At 46.3% G+C, this 20,132-nt stretch overlaps 1 protein-coding gene across 1 annotated transcript; it reads left to right on the plus strand.

Moving 5' to 3' along the window:
* Nucleotides 1–496: 496 nt before the first annotated feature.
* On the plus strand, nucleotides 497–16,278 carry VCP (valosin containing protein). The gene is made up of 17 exons (XM_063081780.1): nucleotides 497–802; nucleotides 4,978–5,089; nucleotides 5,332–5,504; nucleotides 6,558–6,700; nucleotides 7,233–7,363; nucleotides 7,887–8,018; nucleotides 9,898–10,000; nucleotides 10,718–10,851; nucleotides 10,930–11,065; nucleotides 11,420–11,532; nucleotides 11,943–12,107; nucleotides 12,199–12,321; nucleotides 12,597–12,809; nucleotides 13,007–13,315; nucleotides 13,565–13,720; nucleotides 15,169–15,323; nucleotides 15,608–16,278. Exons 1-17 carry the CDS (start codon nucleotides 786–788, stop codon nucleotides 15,711–15,713), a joined length of 2,421 nt encoding a protein of 806 aa, XP_062937850.1. The 5' UTR covers nucleotides 497–785; the 3' UTR covers nucleotides 15,714–16,278.
* Nucleotides 16,279–20,132: the final 3,854 nt, after the last annotated feature.

The raw sequence follows: 20,132 nt of genomic DNA on the forward strand, positions 1-20,132 counted from the left end.
GACAAGAGGGTAGAGTGGATTAAGACATGGGTTGGCTGAAGCCAGCGTTATTGAAGGAGCAAGGAGAAGGGTTAGGGTGGTGGTGGAGGCTTAGAGGATCCCTAGGTCTTGGGAGAAGATGGGTGTATAGGTTATTATTACAACAGGACTAGACTAATACAAGGGTTCAATCTATTGTGCCAAGTTCTTCCAGGAAGATAAACTCAGGAGCCAATGAACTGGAGCCAAGTGGGAGAGTCCACCTCCAAGGGATTAAAGGCTCTCACTAGTCGATCTGGCCCTATTCCTTTCGTTGATTGGTCGAGAATGCCAATCGTCGAGGAAGGGTAGAGTTTCGGCCAATTGACGTGGCGTTACTAGGTGTGTTGCATCCCTGAGGCGGGAGCCAGGCCATAAACGAATTTTCTGATTGGCTCTCTTTCGCGGGTTGCTGGGGAGAGGCGCTGAGAGGCGGGAGGGAGTCCCCAGGGCAGGCGCTGATTGGCTGAGGTGAGAGCAGCTTTCCTTCCGATGATTCGGCTCTTCTCGGCTCAGTCTCAGCGAAGCGCCTGCAGCCGCCGTTTCAGTCGTCCATCCCGCTGTCCCCTCAAGGATCAGGAGCCGGCATCTCCCGCCCGCCCGCCCGGTGCCGCTGGGAGGAAGCGAGAGGGAGGCCGCCTGCGGGTTTGTCGCCACTGCTCGACCCCCGTTTGGGAAGCCGAGCCCCGGCCCAGTCGGTCGCCTACCACCCCTTGTAGCCGTTAGCCGCGGGCCGCCACAGCCGCCGGCCGGGAGAGGCGTGCGTCATGGCCTCCGGAGCTGAGTGAGTGTGTACGCGCGCCCGCCCCCCTCTGCGGGGGCGCGCACCGCGAGATCCGCCGCGCTGTGTAGGCCCGGCGGGGCCTGGCAGTGGACTCGTCTGAGAGGAGGAGACCTGGAAGGAGTGGAAGGGGCCGAAGAGGGGACGCGGGCCCGGCTGGGCCCGGCTGCGCCCCCGTGCGCCCCCTAGGCGGGGCTTGCGTTGGGCCCGGGTCGGAGCCTGGGCCAGATCGTGCTGTGTCATGCAGGCCCCGGCCCACCTGATTGGCTCCCTCGGAACGGCCGTCCGGGCCTGGCGAGGTCTTTTGGGCCCATACTGCCGGCGCAGAGCCCCGGCGCCGTGGGGCGCCCGCCCGTCTGCAGTCCGGCTCACCACACGCTGAAGGCCTTGGGTCCCGGGAGAGAGCAGGCCCCGCGAGCCCAAGGCCCCAAACCGGGCCCGGTGGGCGTGGACTTTGGGCCACGTGAAGACCTCAGGAGCCCTGGGACCCAGGCGGAGGCCGGGGCGGGGGAAGGCGCAGCGAGTTCAGGGAAGCTCACGGCTGCCTTTTTGGAAGCGGGTCGCCGTGCCCGGAGGGTGGCATCGTCTGCGACCTGAGTAGTGAGGGGATGTTAGGGAGAGGGCTTCTGGCCTTCTATTTTATGCCTGTTTTTCATACGAGAAAATTTTAGCCAGTTTCCCTTGATGTTATGACCTGGGGGTGGGGAGAAAGGAATTTTTTCTACTATTTTAGGTTCTTGCTAAAGTTCGAATCTGAGTTCGTATTGTATGGGCCTTCAGCTTTAGTGGTATGCAGGTTAGAGTTTCCTTAAGTCTTCAAACACACACATACACATACACACACCCCTTTCCCCAAGCAGCTATGTTGAGGAAGTCTCTCGGCTCTGGGACTTTCTCTTCCTACCTCCATTCCTCAGGGAAACATCAACTAAAACCTGGCCACCTCAGCCCATTCAGTTTAGGATGGAGAGATTTAGGTGCTGAAAAAAACGACACAGCCAGCCTGTGGAGACTCTAGTATGCAAATCACCTTCCTGCCTTGAAGGGATTATTTTTTTGACGTGTCCTTTTTCTCAAGTTTCTGAATTGGAATGAAGTATTACTCAGTCGCTTATTTAAAAGGATCATTTATTACTACTTAAAATATTCTCAGGTTAAGGGCCGGCCCGTGGCTCACTCGGGAGAGTGTGGTGCTGATAACAACAAGGCCATGGGTTCGGATCCCTATGTAGGGATGGCCGGTTAGCTCACTTGGGAGAGCATGGTGCTGACAACACCAAATCAAGGGTTAAGATCCCCTTACCGGTCATCTTTAAAAAAAAAAAAAAAAATTCTCAGGTTATAGCCAGCCAGTCTTTTGTTTTCAAAAATATAAATCTAAGATCCTTGGAATCTGGCATCACAGGCAGTTTCTAATCTCTAAGTCATCTTGATGACTCTTACCTGAACCCCTTCTAAGTTCCCTATGGCCTGTTGGGGTTCTGGAAAGGACCTGACTTATGCAGAAGACAGTGGGGGATGTCCAAAAGAGCTATCCACAACTGCTATTGGCCCATGGTCAGGCTGAATTCACTCTTTTAGAGATTACCACATCTGATCTGGGTAGATAGATGGGAAATTAGGAATTTTACCTTAAGGGAGGAACATACCACTCATCTCCAGAACCAGGGTTAGACTGGAGGTTTTCCTAGAATGTAGCTTTGAGATTAAAATACAAACTATGATGACTAGAGACATCTGGCATTTTATTTTTCTCCAGCCCCAGTCCTACAGATCATGTAGGAAGATGGGCAGCCTCTGGAACGGTGTTTTGATGGTTAGGTTTGGGAGAACTGATGGGTTTACGTTGCCTTCAGTTGTCACATTGACCATACTTGAGCTCCAGGTTGTTGATAAGCATTAGAAGTCTGCCTACTCTGCAGCATTGTACCCAGAGTGGCAAACTTTGGGATGGGAGAGGCAAGTTTGAGCTGAGGAAACTACCTTTGGAAACTAGTTTAAAGGCAGTGGTTAAAGATGTAACTTATGTGTGAGGGTCAGCAGAAAGCTTACCACTTTGTTAGAGGAATAGTGTGTGTATTTTTTTGGGTGTATCAGGACCAAAAAATGTAAAAAACACCGTAGCTCCCTAGCTGGTATTCTAGAGCAGAGGCATATTTTCTCTTTTTCTTGTAAATTGTGAAGATATTTCTTTTTTTTTTTAAAGATGACCGGTAAGGGGATCTCAACCCTTGGCTTGGTGTTGTCAGCACCACGCTCAGCCAGTGAGCGAACCGGCCATCCCTATATAGGATCCGAACCCGTGGCCTTGGTGTTATCAGCACCACACTCTCCCGAGTGAGCCACTGGCTGGCCCAGTGAAGATATTTCTAATGGGAATATTATTTTGTCTTGTTGTGTTGACCGCTGTATCTCCAGCACCTAGAACAGCGCCTGGTGCCTAATAGACACTCATTAATTAATTTGTTGAGTAAAGACATAATTTTCTTTCTTTCTTTTTTTTTTTTTTTTTTTTTTTTTCTTTGCTTCCTCCATTGTCTGGCCTCCCTATCTGGGTTAATGCTCATGTTTTCCTGAGACTTTCTTAAGAGAAGGTAGCGCTTCAAAGAGAGAGCCCATTGAGTCTAGTAAGTGAAGGCTGGAGATGAGCTAGGTAAGAAATTGGTGTCACAGTCCGGAGAATGATTATAGCTTTTAGGAAATGATAGAAACTGAGTTTAGACTCAGGCAGCCTTGATTTGGGTGAGAGGGATTTCAGCATTTCTTGGTTTTCACTTTTTGAACCACCTCCATAGAGTTGTGTTCCTTTGCAGAAATTACTGTGAGGCATGGGCCAGCCCGTGGCTCACTTGGTAGAGCGTGGTGCTGATAATACCAGGGCCACGGGTTTGGATCCCTATATAGGGATGGCCAGTTAGTCACTTCAGAGAGCATGGTGCTGACGACACCAAGTCAAGGGTTAAGATCCCCTTACCAATCATCTTTGAAAAAAAAAGAAGAAGAAAAGAAATTACTGTGAAGGTCCTTTGATCTTGAGCTTCTTTCTGAGGGTTCCAGGTCGGTTACTTTTTTTTCCAAATGTGTCTGTTACTGTTTTTTCTTTGTGCTTGGCATTCAACAGATTTAGCCTATAAGGAGGGTAGTGCTAATGATTCTGCTTCATTGTCCCCAGTTTTGCTTAGTGGGACTTGGGGCTCCCTGAGCTGTTGGGGGAACAGGGAAGTTGTTGGGCTCACTTTATTTCCCTGGAAGATTAGCAAGGAAAGTGCTATTTGTGCTTTGTTCTGCAGTGCTAATCATGGTGACCATTAATGCCATGTGCAAGGCATTGTGTTGAGCATTTTATATTCATTATTTTGCTAAGACAATAAACCCCTGAGACAGGTACGAGGACATCAAAGTCCAGAGAGGTCAACTGACTTGCCCAAGATCACAGTTAAGCAGTGACAGGGTTGGGATTCAGACCCAACAGGTCTGACCACAGAGCCCCTGCTCTTTACCACTATTCTTTTTTTTTGGGGGGGGGGGGAAGGGCGTGGAGGGCAGGGGGCTGGCCAGTACAGGAATTGAATCTTGGACCTTGGTCTTATCAGCACACACTCTAACCAACTGAGCTAACTGGCCAACCCCATTAACCACTATTCTTTATAGTCTAAGACTACTTTAACTTCTCTAATTGCTATTCAGCCTCCATTTCTATTATGTCTTCTTCTTAGGCCATAGTTACCTCAACCTGGGGCAGGATCACTTGGGGCCTTATAGCTGCAGAACCATTGCTCAGAATACCAAGAGCTGCTAGAATGAGGATTGTAATATATGCTGGATATTGTTCCTCGTGACTTTGGCTGAATTTTCTTCATCTGAGCTCTTTGGTATAGGGACATCTTCCATCTATCCACCATTTCTTTTCTTTTCTTTTTTTTTTTTTTTAAAAAAAAGATGACCGGTAAGGGGATCTTAACCCTTGACTTGGTGTTGTCAGCACCACGCTCACCCAGTGAGCTAACCGGCCATCCCTATATAGGATCCGAACCCGTGGCCCTGGTGTTATCAGCACCGCACTCTCCCGAGTGAGCCACAGGCCGGCCCCACCATTTCTTTTCTAAGTGTGTTTTAGAGACTGGTGGGGCCCCGGAGCTGGAGTATGTATTGGGACTAACTTTATCTCCTCTTTTTAGTTCAAAAGGTGATGACTTATCAACAGCCATTCTCAAACAGAAGAACCGTCCCAATCGGTTAATTGTTGATGAAGCCATCAATGAGGACAATAGTGTGGTGTCCTTGTCCCAGGTAAGTTGGGTCCAGTCTACGGCCATACCACCCTGAACGCGCCCGATCTCGTCCAGGTAAGTTGGGTCCATAGTTCAGTCTTTACTTTTTGCACTTACTTGTGGGATTTTTCCAGGTTTCTTTTCTCATTTTTCTTGCAGTGATCACGGATAGAGTAGGGTTTACTGGGAATCCCAGCCTCCAGGACTGCTGCTTACCCCCTTTTGCCCAATGACCCAAAAGCCTTAACCTTCTTTCCTCAGCCCAAGATGGATGAACTGCAGTTGTTCCGAGGTGACACAGTGTTGCTGAAAGGAAAGAAGAGGCGGGAAGCTGTGTGCATTGTGCTTTCTGATGACACATGTTCTGATGAGAAGATTCGAATGAATAGAGTTGTTCGGAATAACCTTCGCGTTCGCCTAGGGGATGTTATCAGGTGTGTGTGGAGTTCTTGGCCCCTCAGGGATGGGAGGCCAGTGACAGACTGCATTATAGGCAGGATGAAGTCCTTGGCAGCTGCAGATACAGGAAGCCTTCTGGCCATGGGAAGACTTCTGCTTCAGGGTTGTTTTTAGGTTTCAGTTCTGCCTTCCTGGGACTTCAAAATCCACCTCTGCATGGCCCATGGGACAAGTTGGCATTTCTGTGACTTTCTTAATGCTTTTATTTATTCCTTCCTGAGGTGTAACTTATCATACGTGGCACACTGGTTTAGGGTGCCATTTGAGGGTGTGTATCTGCTGAATAACCTCACTACTCTCACTACTGTGTTCAATTAATGGCTGTTTTGGGGCCAGAATGAGGTGGGATGTGGGCATGAAAGATGGGCTCCTAGCAGGTATTTTAAGGACCTGGGTTAACCTAGGAGAGAAGCATAGTTGGAGCCAGACACAGGATAGCTCCAGTGTGAGTGATTTTGCTTGTTCCTACATAAGTTTAGGCAAGAGGCTTCCCATTTTGGAGTTATCTCTTGCCACTGCTACCCAACCACCCATCACCTGGCCAGGATCATTGTAGGCTTCTGATTCTTTTTCACAGAGTCTAAGTTTTGTGTAGCTTTCTTTCTGGGGTTGGTTAGTCACTTTCTCAAGGTTTTCTGACCTGACCACCCAGCTGAGATACTGGGTCACAAATACTAGCTAGAAGGGGTCATGCTTGGATATCTGTCATTGAAGACTCTACATGTCTTCTTTGTGGAGTTTCTAAATGTGTGGCTCTTGATTTTGGCTCACTGATTTGGAATGGGCTGCCCTAATAGCCTCTTCTAGTGGCTCTTCCTACTACCCCACCCTGAGTGTTATCTGTCTTAGTTCTGCTTGGCATTTCCTTTGCCCTCACTCCCACCTTGCTTTCCTTCCTCTCTTCACCTAAAGCCATCCCTTCCTTTTCTCTTTCACTCACCATCAGCTGTCTGTGCCAGGCCCTTTCAGACGCCCAATGCTTGGGGCTGCAGTTTGGTTGGTAATGTGAGTCTGCTTGTCATCCTCAGCATCCAGCCATGCCCTGATGTGAAGTATGGCAAACGTATCCACGTGCTACCCATTGATGACACGGTGGAAGGCATCACTGGCAATCTCTTCGAGGTATACCTTAAGCCATACTTCCTGGAAGCTTATCGACCCATCCGGAAAGGTGAGAGTGAGCTTAAGGATGGTTGTTTGTAGGGAGTAAACCTTGGAACATCTTTGTTCCAAGGTTTACATATTTTCATGTTTTCATATATGCACACACAGATGCGTACTGTATACATGTTCGTGTGTCTTCCCTCGCTCCCTCTCTGTTCCAGGAGAGTAAGCTATCTTCTTGTGTATCTGTGAAGGAGAAGGTGGTCTATTTTGGCTCTGTCACAGTCTACAGTGCACAGTTCTACCATTAGTGGTGGTTGTGAAAACTTGGGCTACCTATACCCCAGTAGTCAAAACTTTATGGGCTTCTGGCATATCAGGTTTTGTTCACTGTCCTCTTGAGAGGCAGAGGGACTCTTCACAGATTAGCTTTATTCTCTTGCCTGGTGCTTACTAAGACATGGTGCAGGGGAATGGGAATAGGACAATATGCAGTGAGCTTGGCATTTTATACCCCAGGGTCTGATGAAGAATTTTCACTTGATCTTACAATTATTGTGGCACCTCTGACTGCTCTTGTACTGCTTGTTCTTTCATAGGAGACATTTTCCTTGTCCGGGGTGGGATGCGTGCTGTGGAGTTCAAAGTGGTGGAGACAGATCCCAGCCCTTATTGTATTGTTGCTCCAGACACAGTGATCCATTGTGAAGGGGAGCCTATCAAACGAGAGGTGAGTTTTTTCCCTGATCCTAGTACCTAGTACCTGATTTCATGATTACTCAGTGTGGCAGTCATACGGTAGCTGTCAAGACTGGGTGCTGTTTGGAACTAAGCTTCTTTCCAGAGGTGGAAAACCTCTTAGTTATTAATTTCTGGGCCTAGCTGTTTCTTGGAAGTACCTAATACCAGGAATTTAAAAAATCTTAGATTGAGCCCAAAAGGTGTAAGTGACTGGAATAAATTTTAATGTAGAGTTGATGATGGCATCTAGACTCTGCACATTCTCAAGGTTTCAGGCTTAAGGTTTTAGGGACCCCTTGCCAGTAAGATGAAGAACAGTGAAAGGGGAAGGCTGTGCTAGAAATGTTTGCCGTGGGATTTTTATAGCTGTTCTTTGAGGCAGGATCCCTTTAGAAGAGAATCTTCTCACACTCATACAGCAGATTTTTTCATACGAGATAGTGGCATGATTTGGAAAAACTCAGCTTATTCTGACACTGTATTCCTGCCTGCCTTCTTTCCTCTATTTTCAGGATGAGGAAGAATCCTTGAACGAAGTAGGCTATGATGACATTGGTGGCTGCAGGAAGCAGCTAGCTCAGATAAAGGAGATGGTGGAGCTGCCGCTGAGACATCCTGCCCTCTTTAAGGCAATTGGTGTGAAGGTGAGCATCCTGGGCTCTGTAGGATCAAATCTAAGGTGGTGATTAATGACTCCTGGGACTGTTTTCATACATGGCTTTCATCATTGCCTTGGATAAGAGGGACAATAATATATTCTTTGAGTTTACAAAGGCTGTACATTCATTAGTGCTACTGATGGTCTAGAACATAGGCTAATTAAGTTTTCTGTTGCATATCTTTTTTTTCTTTTTTTAACCCTTTAAAAATTTAAAAGCCAGGCTGGCTGGTTAGTTTAGTTGGTTAGAGCATGGTGTTGAAAAGACCAACTTCCAGGGTTTGATCCCTGTATTGGCCAGCTGTCCAGGAAATAAAAAAAAAAATTAACTGTCCTTATCTCACAGACCTTATAAAAACAAATCTCAGTGTAGTTTGCCAACTTGTCTAGAACAGGGCTGCCTAATAGAAGTAGAAGTTATGGAAATTTGGGGCTGGCTGGTTAGCTCACCTGGGAGAGCGTGGTGCTAGTAGCACCAAGGTCACAGGTTTGGATCCCCATACCAGCCAACGGCCCCCGCAAAAAAGAAGCTAAGGAAATTCACAGAGTGGAAAGGATTCTGAAATTATAGTAGTTTGGTCTGGAGTATAGTTTCTTGACCTTTTCTGTATCACAGGACACACTGAAGATGAAATCATTCCTTTCCCTAGTACACATCATACAAATAATTCCATCTAATTTTTTTTTTCTTTTTCTTTTCAAAAGATGACCAGTAAGGGGATCTAAACCCTTGACTTGGTGTTGTCAGCACCACGCTCTCCCAAGTGAACTAACCGGCCATCCCTGTATAGGGATCCGAACCTGTGGCCTTGGTGTTATCAGCACTGCACTCTCCCAAGTGAGCCATGGGCCGGCCCAATAATTCCATCTTCTGTGTGTGCAGTTTTAATGTTCTATGTATGAGGCCACAGAAAAGACAACTTCAAAGAAGAAAACTTGTGTTTGACTATAAGGAAAAGCATTCTAACACGATAAATCCTGGAGAGTTGTGATTATGGGAGTGAGTGAGCCTCTGGCAATGAAGAGAATAGACTCTGCTTTCTTTTTTTTTTTTATTTTTTTTATTTTTTTATTTTTTTATTTTTAAATTTTATTTTGTCAATATACATTGTAGCTGATTATTGCTCCCCATCACCAAAACCTCCCTCCCTTCTCCCTCCCCCTCTCCCCCCCAACAATGTCCTTTCTGTTTGCTTGTTGTATCAACTTCAAATAATTGTGGTTGTTATATCTTCTTCCCCCCCCCCCCGGTTTGTGTGTGTGTGTGTGTATGTGTGTAGACTCTGCTTTCTGAAATGGCTTAGCTAGACCTTGGCTTTTTGTAAACTTGAGTCCTTTGTATAATAGCCTCGTTCATTTCCTTAGTCCTAGGATCTTCAAACTCACTCAGATGAGTTTCTTAGGGTGATTTCTTTGCCCTTAATTTCAGGAAGTTGTCATCATAAATGTTGCCAGCTTTCTAGCATTAATTTCCCTGCTGGTAATAAGAGTGAGTATGGCCTGAACTAAACTGTTTTCCTAGCATTTTCTGCTGAGGGCTCATTCTTAATGGTGTCAGGGTTGAACCCTGATTCTCATCCTCTCTAGAACCCTAGTCAAGCCATCTTAGAATGGGTGGGATTTGGGGCCGGCCCATGGCTCACTCGGGAGAGTGTGGTGCTGATAACACCAAGGCCACGGGTTCGGATCCCATGTAGGGATGGCCGGTTAGCTCACTGGGTGAGCATGGTGCTGAGAACACCAAGTCAAGTGTTAAGATCCCCTTACTGGTCATCTTTAAAAAAAAAAAAAAAAAAAAAAAAAAAAGAATGGGATTGGGAGAAAGCAAGAGTCTGAACCTAATGACACTCTGCATTGGTCCTTAGCCTCCTCGCGGAATCCTGCTTTATGGTCCTCCTGGGACAGGGAAGACCCTGATTGCTCGAGCTGTGGCAAATGAGACTGGAGCCTTCTTTTTCTTGATAAATGGTAAGAGACTTGGTTCATCTTGCGTCTGGCTAGACCCAATTCTGAGCTGGGTTTATCAAGAGTGGGAGAGCTCGTGGACACATCCATTTGCATCTGTATGCTTGTGCACACAGTAGTGTCTTTCTTCTGCTGGGGTGCATTATAGGCAGATGAGCAACAAGGAGAAGATATTTTACATTGGATTTCCCTGCCCTGTTCTCCCTTGAGAAAGATTGTAGACAGGCTAAAGACACTTAGGGGGAGCAAGCTAGAATGAGAAAGCTAGAACGAGAAATCAAATCAAACTGTTTGTTTATTTGTGAGGGTTTGGGAAGATGGGCTGGGATCACTGGCTCTCTGAGAATGATTTTTAGCTGGTAGAGGTCTAACTGGTGTGCTGGTGTGAGATCACTGGGATATTTAGCTGGTAGAGGTCCAACTGGTGTGCTGCCTGTCCTGCTGTGGCCAGAGGTCCCAGAGCATCTGCTATCATCTTCACACTTTCAGCTCTACTGTGAGAAAACTGTAGAGTCTCTTGGCTACTCTCCAGCCTGGCCTGGTGGCTATCCTGGGATAATGGCTGGTAGAGACTGTGAGAAGGTAGGCAGAGGTTACCACTTTCTCACTCAGGACCTGTTTCTGGGCAGAGCAAACAAGATAACTGATTTTTTTAGGGGGGTGGGGAAGGCTTGAGAAAGGATGTAGTTTTATCATTGTCTCCATTTTTTATCCTTTCAGGCCCTGAGATCATGAGCAAGTTGGCTGGTGAGTCTGAGAGCAACCTTCGTAAAGCCTTTGAGGAGGCTGAGAAGAATGCTCCTGCTATCATCTTCATTGATGAGCTGGATGCCATCGCTCCCAAAAGAGAGAAAGTAGGAGTTTACCTGAGGGGACGGTGGGGGGTTGAAAGGTCCTGACTTCACTTCTGACCAGACATCCTGTCCCGACAGACTCATGGGGAGGTGGAGCGGCGTATTGTATCACAGTTGTTGACCCTCATGGATGGCCTAAAGCAGAGAGCACATGTGATTGTCATGGCAGCAACCAACAGACCCAACAGCATTGACCCAGCCCTGCGGCGATTTGGTGAGGACCCCATATTTCTTTCAACCCTGTTCTTGCTCGTAGGGGGACTATAGCTTTATTGGGCTTAATCTCCTTGATCCCATCTCTGTCTTTCATCTACATCACCTAATCCTGAGGATTTCTTGAAGCTCTTTGCAGTGATAGGGCCCAGGGGTCCTTTCCCTTCTCCTGAGCCCTGTCTAGAGTGACCAGTCATCTTGGTTTGCCTGAGACTGAAAGGTTTCCCAGGATATGGGACTTTCAGCGTAACATCAGGACAGTCCTGGGCTAACTGAGATGGTTGGTCACCTTAGGTCTGTCCCTTCCTTCTGGACCAGAAATGAGCCCTCTCTATGTTCATGCACTGTCCCACAGGTCGCTTTGACAGGGAGGTAGATATTGGAATCCCTGATGCTACAGGACGCTTGGAAATTCTTCAGATCCATACCAAGAACATGAAGCTGGCAGATGATGTGGACCTGGAACAGGTGGAGTGGTGATGAGGGCTGAAAAGGAGTTAGGATATCTCTGTTTCAAGGCAGTTGCAGGGAACTGGCAAGGGACATAAGCTTATGATATGAGGAGATTGGTTTTGATTCCTGGGCAGGGGAAAGAAAGTAATCTGAGATTGAATTCAGGAAACTGGAGTTGGCATGTTTCTCAGTTGACACTGCATTAGAATAAGCCAGAATTGTTGAGGCAGCTTTATTTCCAGGCCCCAAGTCCAGGCTTGAGTACTTGAAGCCCAGCCAATGAAGGGACTGCTAATATGTGCTCCAGGAAATGGGAGGACCCAGAGGTAGAAGTCAGGGGAAGGGGCCAGGATTCTGTTGTCTCCAAGCCTTCCAAGGCAGCTGGGTCTTAGAGACAGGATAGTAAGTATATCTTCTCTCTGTAGGTAGCCAATGAGACTCATGGGCATGTAGGTGCTGACTTAGCAGCCCTGTGCTCGGAGGCTGCTCTGCAGGCCATCCGCAAGAAGATGGATCTGATTGACCTAGAGGACGAGACCATTGATGCTGAGGTCATGAACTCTCTGGCAGTTACTATGGATGACTTCCGGGTAAGGACCATACTCTCATCTCAGGTGTACAAACGTATACTTTGACCCTTCTCCTGGTAAGTCTTATGCCTGTTTTTCTTCTCTTATTTAGTGGGCTTTGAGCCAGAGCAACCCATCAGCACTGCGGGAAACTGTGGTGGAGGTGCCACAGGTGACCTGGGAAGACATCGGCGGCCTGGAGGATGTCAAACGTGAGCTTCAGGAGCTGGTCCAGGTAGGGTAACTTGGTCCAGAGTGAGTTATTGCCTTGGTATACTGAAGTTGACCTGGGTGGTCTGAGGGTGTCAGCATACTCATCGCAAGAGTTGTGAAAGCACAACTCAGGAACCTGCTGTTCTCAGGTTTGAGGCACTAAGGAGCCTGCTTCTGGAAAACCTGGATCTTGCGCTATGGGGTATACCATGAAATGGTTGAGGAGATGCTTCTCTTTGGTCAGGTTTGTTTCACATTATGGATCTAGCCTTGAATCCTCTTTCCTTTTCCTCCTAGTATCCTGTGGAGCACCCAGACAAATTCCTCAAGTTTGGCATGACACCTTCCAAGGGAGTTCTGTTCTATGGACCTCCTGGCTGTGGGAAAACCTTGCTGGCCAAAGCCATTGCTAATGAGTGCCAGGCCAACTTCATCTCCATCAAGGGTCCTGAGCTGCTTACCATGTGGTTTGGGGAGTCTGAAGCCAATGTCAGGGAAATCTTTGACAAGGTGAGCTATTAGAGGCTGGGCTATCAATTCACTTGCTTGGGGGCAAGGTTTGGGTAGAGGCTGTTTCTTTAGGAGAGTTAAAACCATCTTATTGCTTGCAGCTGAACTGGGGCAGTGAGGGTCACTTCAATTTCCTTTCCAGCTGAGGTCTGAGAACAAATAGCGTTAGTGCTTGAGTCAATCTGTCCCTTCCACAGGCCCGTCAAGCTGCCCCCTGTGTGCTATTCTTTGATGAGCTGGATTCAATTGCCAAGGCTCGTGGTGGTAACATTGGAGATGGTGGTGGGGCTGCTGACCGAGTCATCAACCAGATCCTGACAGAAATGGATGGCATGTCCACAAAAAAGAATGTGTTCATCATTGGCGCTACCAACCGGCCTGACATCATTGATCCTGCCATCCTACGACCTGGTCGCCTTGATCAGCTCATTTACATCCCGCTTCCTGATGAGAAGTCCCGTGTTGCCATCCTTAAGGCCAACCTACGCAAGTCCCCAGTTGCCAAGGTGGGTGCAAGGTCATAGGCCATGAGGACTTTTATGAGTCCTCAGGCTGGTGTAGAATGCTCTTTGGTTCCTGGACAAGGTTCCATTGGGGATTTCTGGAGTTAGGGGTGGTCTAAAGGAAAGGTGGAAGATTTGGAGGTATCTTGATAATAAAATGAGGCAGACTGGAGCTGGGAGTGCTTGGGTGAGGTCAGTGCATCCCAGGGGAGGAAAGTCTGAATACTAAGATAGCTCTCTTGTTTCTTTTAGGATGTGGATTTGGAATTCCTGGCTAAGATGACTAATGGTTTCTCTGGAGCTGACCTGACAGAGATTTGCCAACGTGCTTGTAAGCTGGCCATCCGTGAATCCATTGAGAGTGAGATTAGGCGAGAACGGGAGAGGCAGACAAACCCATCAGCCATGGTGAGTATGTGTCCTTTCTCCAGATGTGCCAAGCATGGGGAGCCAGAGAACAGTCTCCACTATGCCCTAGAGTTGAGAGTAGAGGTTGGAAAGATCATCTGACTGAGAAGATATTTAGCAAGGCATCAAAGAAAGAATACTGAGGTGAATCCATTCAGTGTGGAATAAGGCTTAGAAGAGATGGGTAGGCTATATGCTCAGTCATCATGAGGGAAATAAAAGTCTGATTGTACAGCAAACAAATAGAGCAGTGCTTTGAATGTAGGATCCATTGACCTATCCCTGGTCACGGGAGAGGGAGTCCACAGACCTCCCAAAAGGAAATGCAAAGTTTGTGTGTGTGTCTAAGCTCCATGAAGGTAAGGACTTTGTCATCTTGCTTGTTTCCCACTGTGTCCTGGTACCATGCTTGGGACTTAATGGATTAATGAATGGCTTTCTTTACTTTTTGGAAGGGGTCTGTGATATCCTTCCTCCCTCCCATAAAAACTTAAAAACTACTGATGGTACTAATCCTAGGAAGCAGTTTCATAAGTCACAGCAACTGGGGTGGCCTCTCAATTGAAGAGAGAGGGTTTGAGCTGGGCTCTGAATAGAGAGTAGAGTTTGGATAAAGGGAATAAGCAGCCCAAATAATTAGCCCAAATAGTAGGACTGCAGGAATTGGGAAAACCTCAGTGGATTTAAGAGTGTATATGTTACTGGAAGTGAGGCCACTAGCCATTGATATTTTCTTTTTAAATTTTGTGTTTAGGGCCAACCCTGTGGCGCACTTGGGAGAGTGCGGCGCTGGGAGCGCGGCAGTGCTCCCGCTGCGGGTTCGGATCCTATATAGGGATGGCTGGTTCGCTCGCTGGCTGAGCGCGGTGCGGCCGGTCACACACACAAAAAATAAAATAAAAAAAATAAATTTTGTGTTTATCGAGGTGTAATATACATACAGTAAAATTCACCCTTTTTAGGTGCCATTTCCATGCTTTTTTTTTTTGTCTTTTTCGTGACTGGCACTCAGCCAGTTAGTGCACCGGCCATTCCTATATAGGATCCGAACCCGCGGCGGGAGCGTCGCTGCGCTCCCAGCGCCGCACTCTCCTGAGTGCGCCACGGGCTCGGCCCCATTTCCATGCTTTTTGACAAATGTATATAAGTCTGTAACTATCACAATTGAGATATAGAAATTCCTGTTATTTCAAAGTTCCCACTTCAGGCATCTTCTCCTTAAGCCCCCTGATGTGATTTCTGTCCCTACAGTTTTCCTTTTTCCAGAATGCGTTAAGCTTTTAAGCAGAATATTGACTCAATTTTAGGGAGTATGACCTGGTAACTTAGTTCAGGTTGGATTGGAGGGAGACCAATAAGCTACTGTAGTAATGGGAAGAGGGGAGGCCAGGGATGGAATCCAAGCTGGTCCTTAGCTATCCCTGTTGGTGTATTTACTAACCCTATAGGAGGTAGAAGAAGATGATCCAGTGCCTGAGATCCGCCGAGATCACTTTGAGGAAGCTATGCGCTTTGCCCGCCGTTCTGTTAGTGACAATGACATTCGGAAGTATGAGATGTTTGCCCAGACCCTTCAACAGAGTCGGGGCTTTGGCAGCTTCAGGTAATTTGGTTGATGGTAGTGGGCAGTGCTTAAGTTGCTTAAGTGGGGGGATCTATACAAACAAGGTGGTGGGAGTCCTAAGGAGGCTAGAGGGGCAGTTGTGAAAAATTTTTTTTTTTTTTTTTTTTTTTTTTGGTGACTGTCCAGTATAGGGATCTGAGCCCTTGACCTTGGTGTTATCAATACTACTCTCTAACCAAGTGAGCTAACCAGCCAGCCCTGTAGTTGTGAAAGTCTTCATAGGACTTGTGCTAACCCTCTTTTTTGCTCTTGTTTTTGCACAGATTCCCTTCAGGGAACCAGGGTGGAGCTGGCCCCAGTCAAGGCAGTGGAGGTGGCACAGGTGGCAGTGTGTACACGGAAGACAACGATGATGACCTGTATGGCTAAGTGATGATGGCATTGAGTGCAGTGAGCTGGCCTGGCTGGACCTTGTTCCCTGGGGGTGGGGGAACTTGCCCAGGAGGGACTAGGGATGCTCCCACAGCCTGCTTCATTCCTCAGTGTGAACAGTTCAGCTACAGTCAGACTCTGGACAGGGGGTTTCTGTTGCAAAAAATACAAAACAAAAGCGATAAAATAAAAGTGATTTTCATTTGGGAGGCAGAGTGAGTTACCAACAGGGAATTGGGCCTTGGGCCTTGGGCCTATGCCATTTCTGTTATAGTTTGGGGCAGTGCAGGGGACATGTGTGGGGTATGAACCAAGGCACTACTGTCACCCCCCACAGTAAAGCATCTGCACTTCACTCAATGTTGCCCGAGCCCTCCCTTCCCCATATCCAACCTGGGTACGTGGGTGAGGGGCCACAGTTGCTGGGTGTTTATTATATAGAGAGTAGATTGATTTTATTTTACACGCTTTTGAGTTAATGTTGGAAAACTAATCACAAGCAGTTTCTAAACCAAAAAAATGACATGTTGTAAAAGGACAATAAACGTTGGGTCGAAATGGAGCGTGAGTCCTGGCCCCTGTGCCTGCTTCTTTTCCTGGGAAGGGCCTTGGGCTACCCATCACCCCATTACTGCCAAGGTACTCTTCCAAATGTGAAATCCTGGAGGTAAGATTGCACCCTCTTCACCTCCTGGTTAACACTGGTATGATATCTACTGCTTTGTCCTGTGTCTGCAGTATCACTAGATAGGACTATGGTGAAGGGGAAACAGGCTGATGGAGCTTCAGATGTGGAGAATGTGGCATCCCTCCACCTATGTTTGATGTGGATGGTAAGGCTAGGTCTGCAGAGCTCCCTTATCCTGACCAAGGGCTGTATTGGGGTGCCCTTTAAAAATCTTGGGGTTGCAAAGTGATATAATTTCTGTCTGCAGGTGAATATTCTCTATACCCCCTTTTCTGTATCTAAAAATCCCAAAGATTCACCCCCTGGTTGAAGATCACAATTATGTCCAGCTTTACTTTATGTAACTTGTATTATAAAAAAAGAGCTTTTTGCTAATATAAAATTCTAGTATTGGATTATTTTTTTCTTAAGTAAACATTCTCCCCTGCTCACGGATTGTTCAGATGATTGTTTGTATAGTTTTGTATGAAGAGGTACAGAGTATCCTCTTCATTCAACAGATTCAGAGTAATCACTTAGTGCTTCTGGGGTTAGTACCATGATGCCTTACCCAAAGAAAGCGTGGTGCAGAGACAATAATCCACTGAGTCAAATTTATATTGGTCATGCGGGGACTTATCCTAGGTGAGAAAGACCAGGCTCTGTTCTAGTCTACATAAACAATCCACAAGGATACAAGATACTAACAGTTGGTTGATTAAACTGGAGCATCTCTGGAACTCATGTGCTGTGAAATAGATATGTTTGCACTTTTGGGATTTGAATTGATAGTCCCTGGTTTTTCATGATGCTTTTTCTATCAGATTCTGTCTGGTCCTTTTTTGGTCTTCCCACTATTTAGATGTTCCTGATGGCTTAGCCTTCAATCTTCTTCCCACTCTTAGTTTTGTCAGCCTAGCCTTAGTGACGGCCAAAGACAAGGTTATTTGGCGAAAGACTTTTGGTACCTCTCCATCAAGCTATGGGAATATGACTTAAGGCAAATGTCATTTTCCTTCCAAGATATGTAGAGATACCGGTTGATAGGTGCTAGAAATTTGTGTCTGAATGATTGATTTGCTTTTACTTGTCATACAAAGTCTGTCTGTAGGGAAGACAGTTGGACTTCTATAGATTCTTTAGGAAAAACACCAGAGAAGATTTGTAGACAGAGGCTAATCTTAGTCAGGAAGCCTGGTTCTAGTTCTGGCACTTGTGCTTATAGCAGTGTAGCTGTGAACAAGATGCTTAAATCTTTTGGGCCTTCAAGCTTCTCAATCTGATAAAATGATTGAAAGTGATTTTTAAACTGTAGAAAGTAGTCTGAAGGACTATTTTATTGTCAACTTACACCTGCAGAAGTCTGCATACTTACACCAAGAGGCAAATTATATAGGCAGTCTTTTGCCCCCCCTGCCCAGTGTTCCCAGAAAGAAATTGGAATGTGATCTTAACTGTAGTTTATCACTTCTTTCCATAGGATAATTGCAATTGATCGGAGGATGTTTCCGCCCAAAAATATGGCATCAAATAAAGGACCAACAGTATGCCATAGAGACAAAAGCAAAGGAGGAACTATAAACCTAACATCTTAGGATATATTTAGATTAAAGATATTGATCCTACAAATTGCCCTGTGAGTCCACTGGACACACAATGCCCATGAAGAACACAGGTCTGCCAGTCATTAATTCAATTGAACTGTGGCAAATGATAAGTGATTTGTTACCCTTGCCAAGCCCTACAACCTACTGAGAGCTTTAAAAGACTTAAGAACATAGGATATAGATTTCTCATAAAGCTATCCAGAGAATAGACTCATTAAATGTTCCCATGTCAAGTGGAAATTCAGAATTGCAGTCTTTGAGACCATAGTGGAGGGGGGAGGGAAAGTACCTTCAGTTCCACCCTTGGCCAGCAGGTCTGAGTTTTGGACTCAGACCCTATAGACAGGTTTGGGCTATGAAACAGAGCTGTGACATTAGTGAGAGGAGGCAAAGGAACAGCACGTCCCTCTGACTAGCTGGGCTTTTCAACCAAATATTTAGGCTAGAGGGAATATTGTAAAGTGGAAAGAGTACTGGACTGGGAATTTGGGCTTGACCTCACAGAACATCATTTTCTTTAAAGCCATGCTGTCAGGAAACAGGCGCACACATCATTAGTGGGGCTGCCAGGAAGGGGAAACTCTACCAAGATAGGAGAATCTGAAAAGGCTCCAGAGGTTGTGTGAGCTGGGCCTTAAAGGAATGTGGGAGACTTTTGATAAGAAGTTGGGAGGGAGCAGATTGAGTATAGGTCAAGGGCATGCTTAAGAAGCATAAGGTTAGACTAGCAAGGGAGGACTGGAATGAATTTGGAGAGGTCAGGAACCATGTTGTAGAGAACCTGAAACGCCAGGACTGAACTTTATCCTAAAGTGTGGGTCCTCTGGAGGATTCAGTCAGGGAAGTAACATAGTTAGATTTCAGTGTTAATTCACTTTCCCCCCCTTTTCTCCAAGTGTACAGTACAGTATAAGCAAAATATTAAAAGTTAATATTTCCAATATCCAGGCATCATTATCTTTAACCACTTTGGTGTGTATCTTTCTGGATCTTTTTAAAAAATTTTATTTATTGTTAGCATATTCATTGTTATGGGGCCGGCCCGTGGCTCACTTGGGAAAGTGTGGTGCTGATAACACCAGGGCCACGGGTTCAGATCCCTATATAGGGATGATAGGGATGGCCGGTTAGCTCACTTTGGAGAGCGTGGTGCTGACAACACCAAGTCAAGGGTTAAGATCCCCTTACCAGTCATCTTTTAAAAACAACAAAAAAAACACGTTCATTGTTACAAATCATACTTATTCTTATCCAATCTCTCCCCTCCCCCATTCCTCCTTCCCTCCCTCCCCCCTCGAATAACCATAGATTTGTTCAACTGTTCCTCTGTTGTTTTGTTGCCTAGATCTGTCCAGTACTGAGACAGGTGTAATCAAGTCCTCCCCTATTATCATAAATCATGTGCTGCTTCTATTACTCTGGAGTTGAGAGTCTGGCTTGTCATTGGCACGGTGGCTGTGACTGCTGCTATAGAGACTAGCCACTTTTGTGGCAGCCATGGCAATTATCGTGGCTACAGTGGGCTATCTGTGTGGAAATAGTGTTTTTGGTGTGCTCTTTACCTGGTTGTGGCTGGGTTCAGCTTCACCCAGCTCCATGCTTTAGGACCCTGGTGGGGCCCCGGAGCAGTGGCAGCAGCTTGCTTAGTTGCAGCTGGGTTCCGCTTCCCCCAGTTCCATGCCTCAGGACCCCAGTGGGGCCCCAGGGCAGTTTCTGGATCTTTTTCTATGTATGTGTACAAATGTGTGTTTACCTGTGGTGTTTTTAAATACAAATGGAAATCATACTGCTGTATAACTTTTTTTTTTAAGTCAATAAACTCCACTTTTCCTTTCAGCAAATTTTGCAGAGGTCAGGAACCAATTTAATACCCATACCACATTCAAAGTTTCCCAAGTGACCCAAATAATGTCATTCACAGCTATTTTCACCAAACCAATATCTAATATGGGACCGTAGGTTGCATCTTTTATGTTCTTTTATTCAACCTTTTATGACACTTACTTGCCAAAGAGATTGTGTCAGTTGACCTCTAGAGAGGTATAGCCATGTGGAGAATGGATTAGAAGAAATAGGGCGCAACCAATTTGTTAAGAAATGATGACTGGCCTAAGACATTGATAGTGGAGATGGAGAGGTGAA

This window comes from Cynocephalus volans, chromosome 17, assembly GCF_027409185.1.
Source record: "Cynocephalus volans isolate mCynVol1 chromosome 17, mCynVol1.pri, whole genome shotgun sequence".
NCBI lineage: Eukaryota > Metazoa > Chordata > Mammalia > Dermoptera > Cynocephalidae > Cynocephalus > Cynocephalus volans.

What these genes read in the sequence shown, in the direction of transcription:
- VCP (XM_063081780.1), top strand. An exon ending in CGCCTAGGGGATGTTATCAG is followed by an intron (nt 5,505 to 6,557) that starts GTGTGTGTGGAG and finishes TGTCATCCTCAG; the next exon opens with CATCCAGCCATGCCCTGATG. An exon ending in GGGAGCCTATCAAACGAGAG is followed by an intron (nt 7,364 to 7,886) that starts GTGAGTTTTTTC and finishes CTCTATTTTCAG; the next exon opens with GATGAGGAAGAATCCTTGAA.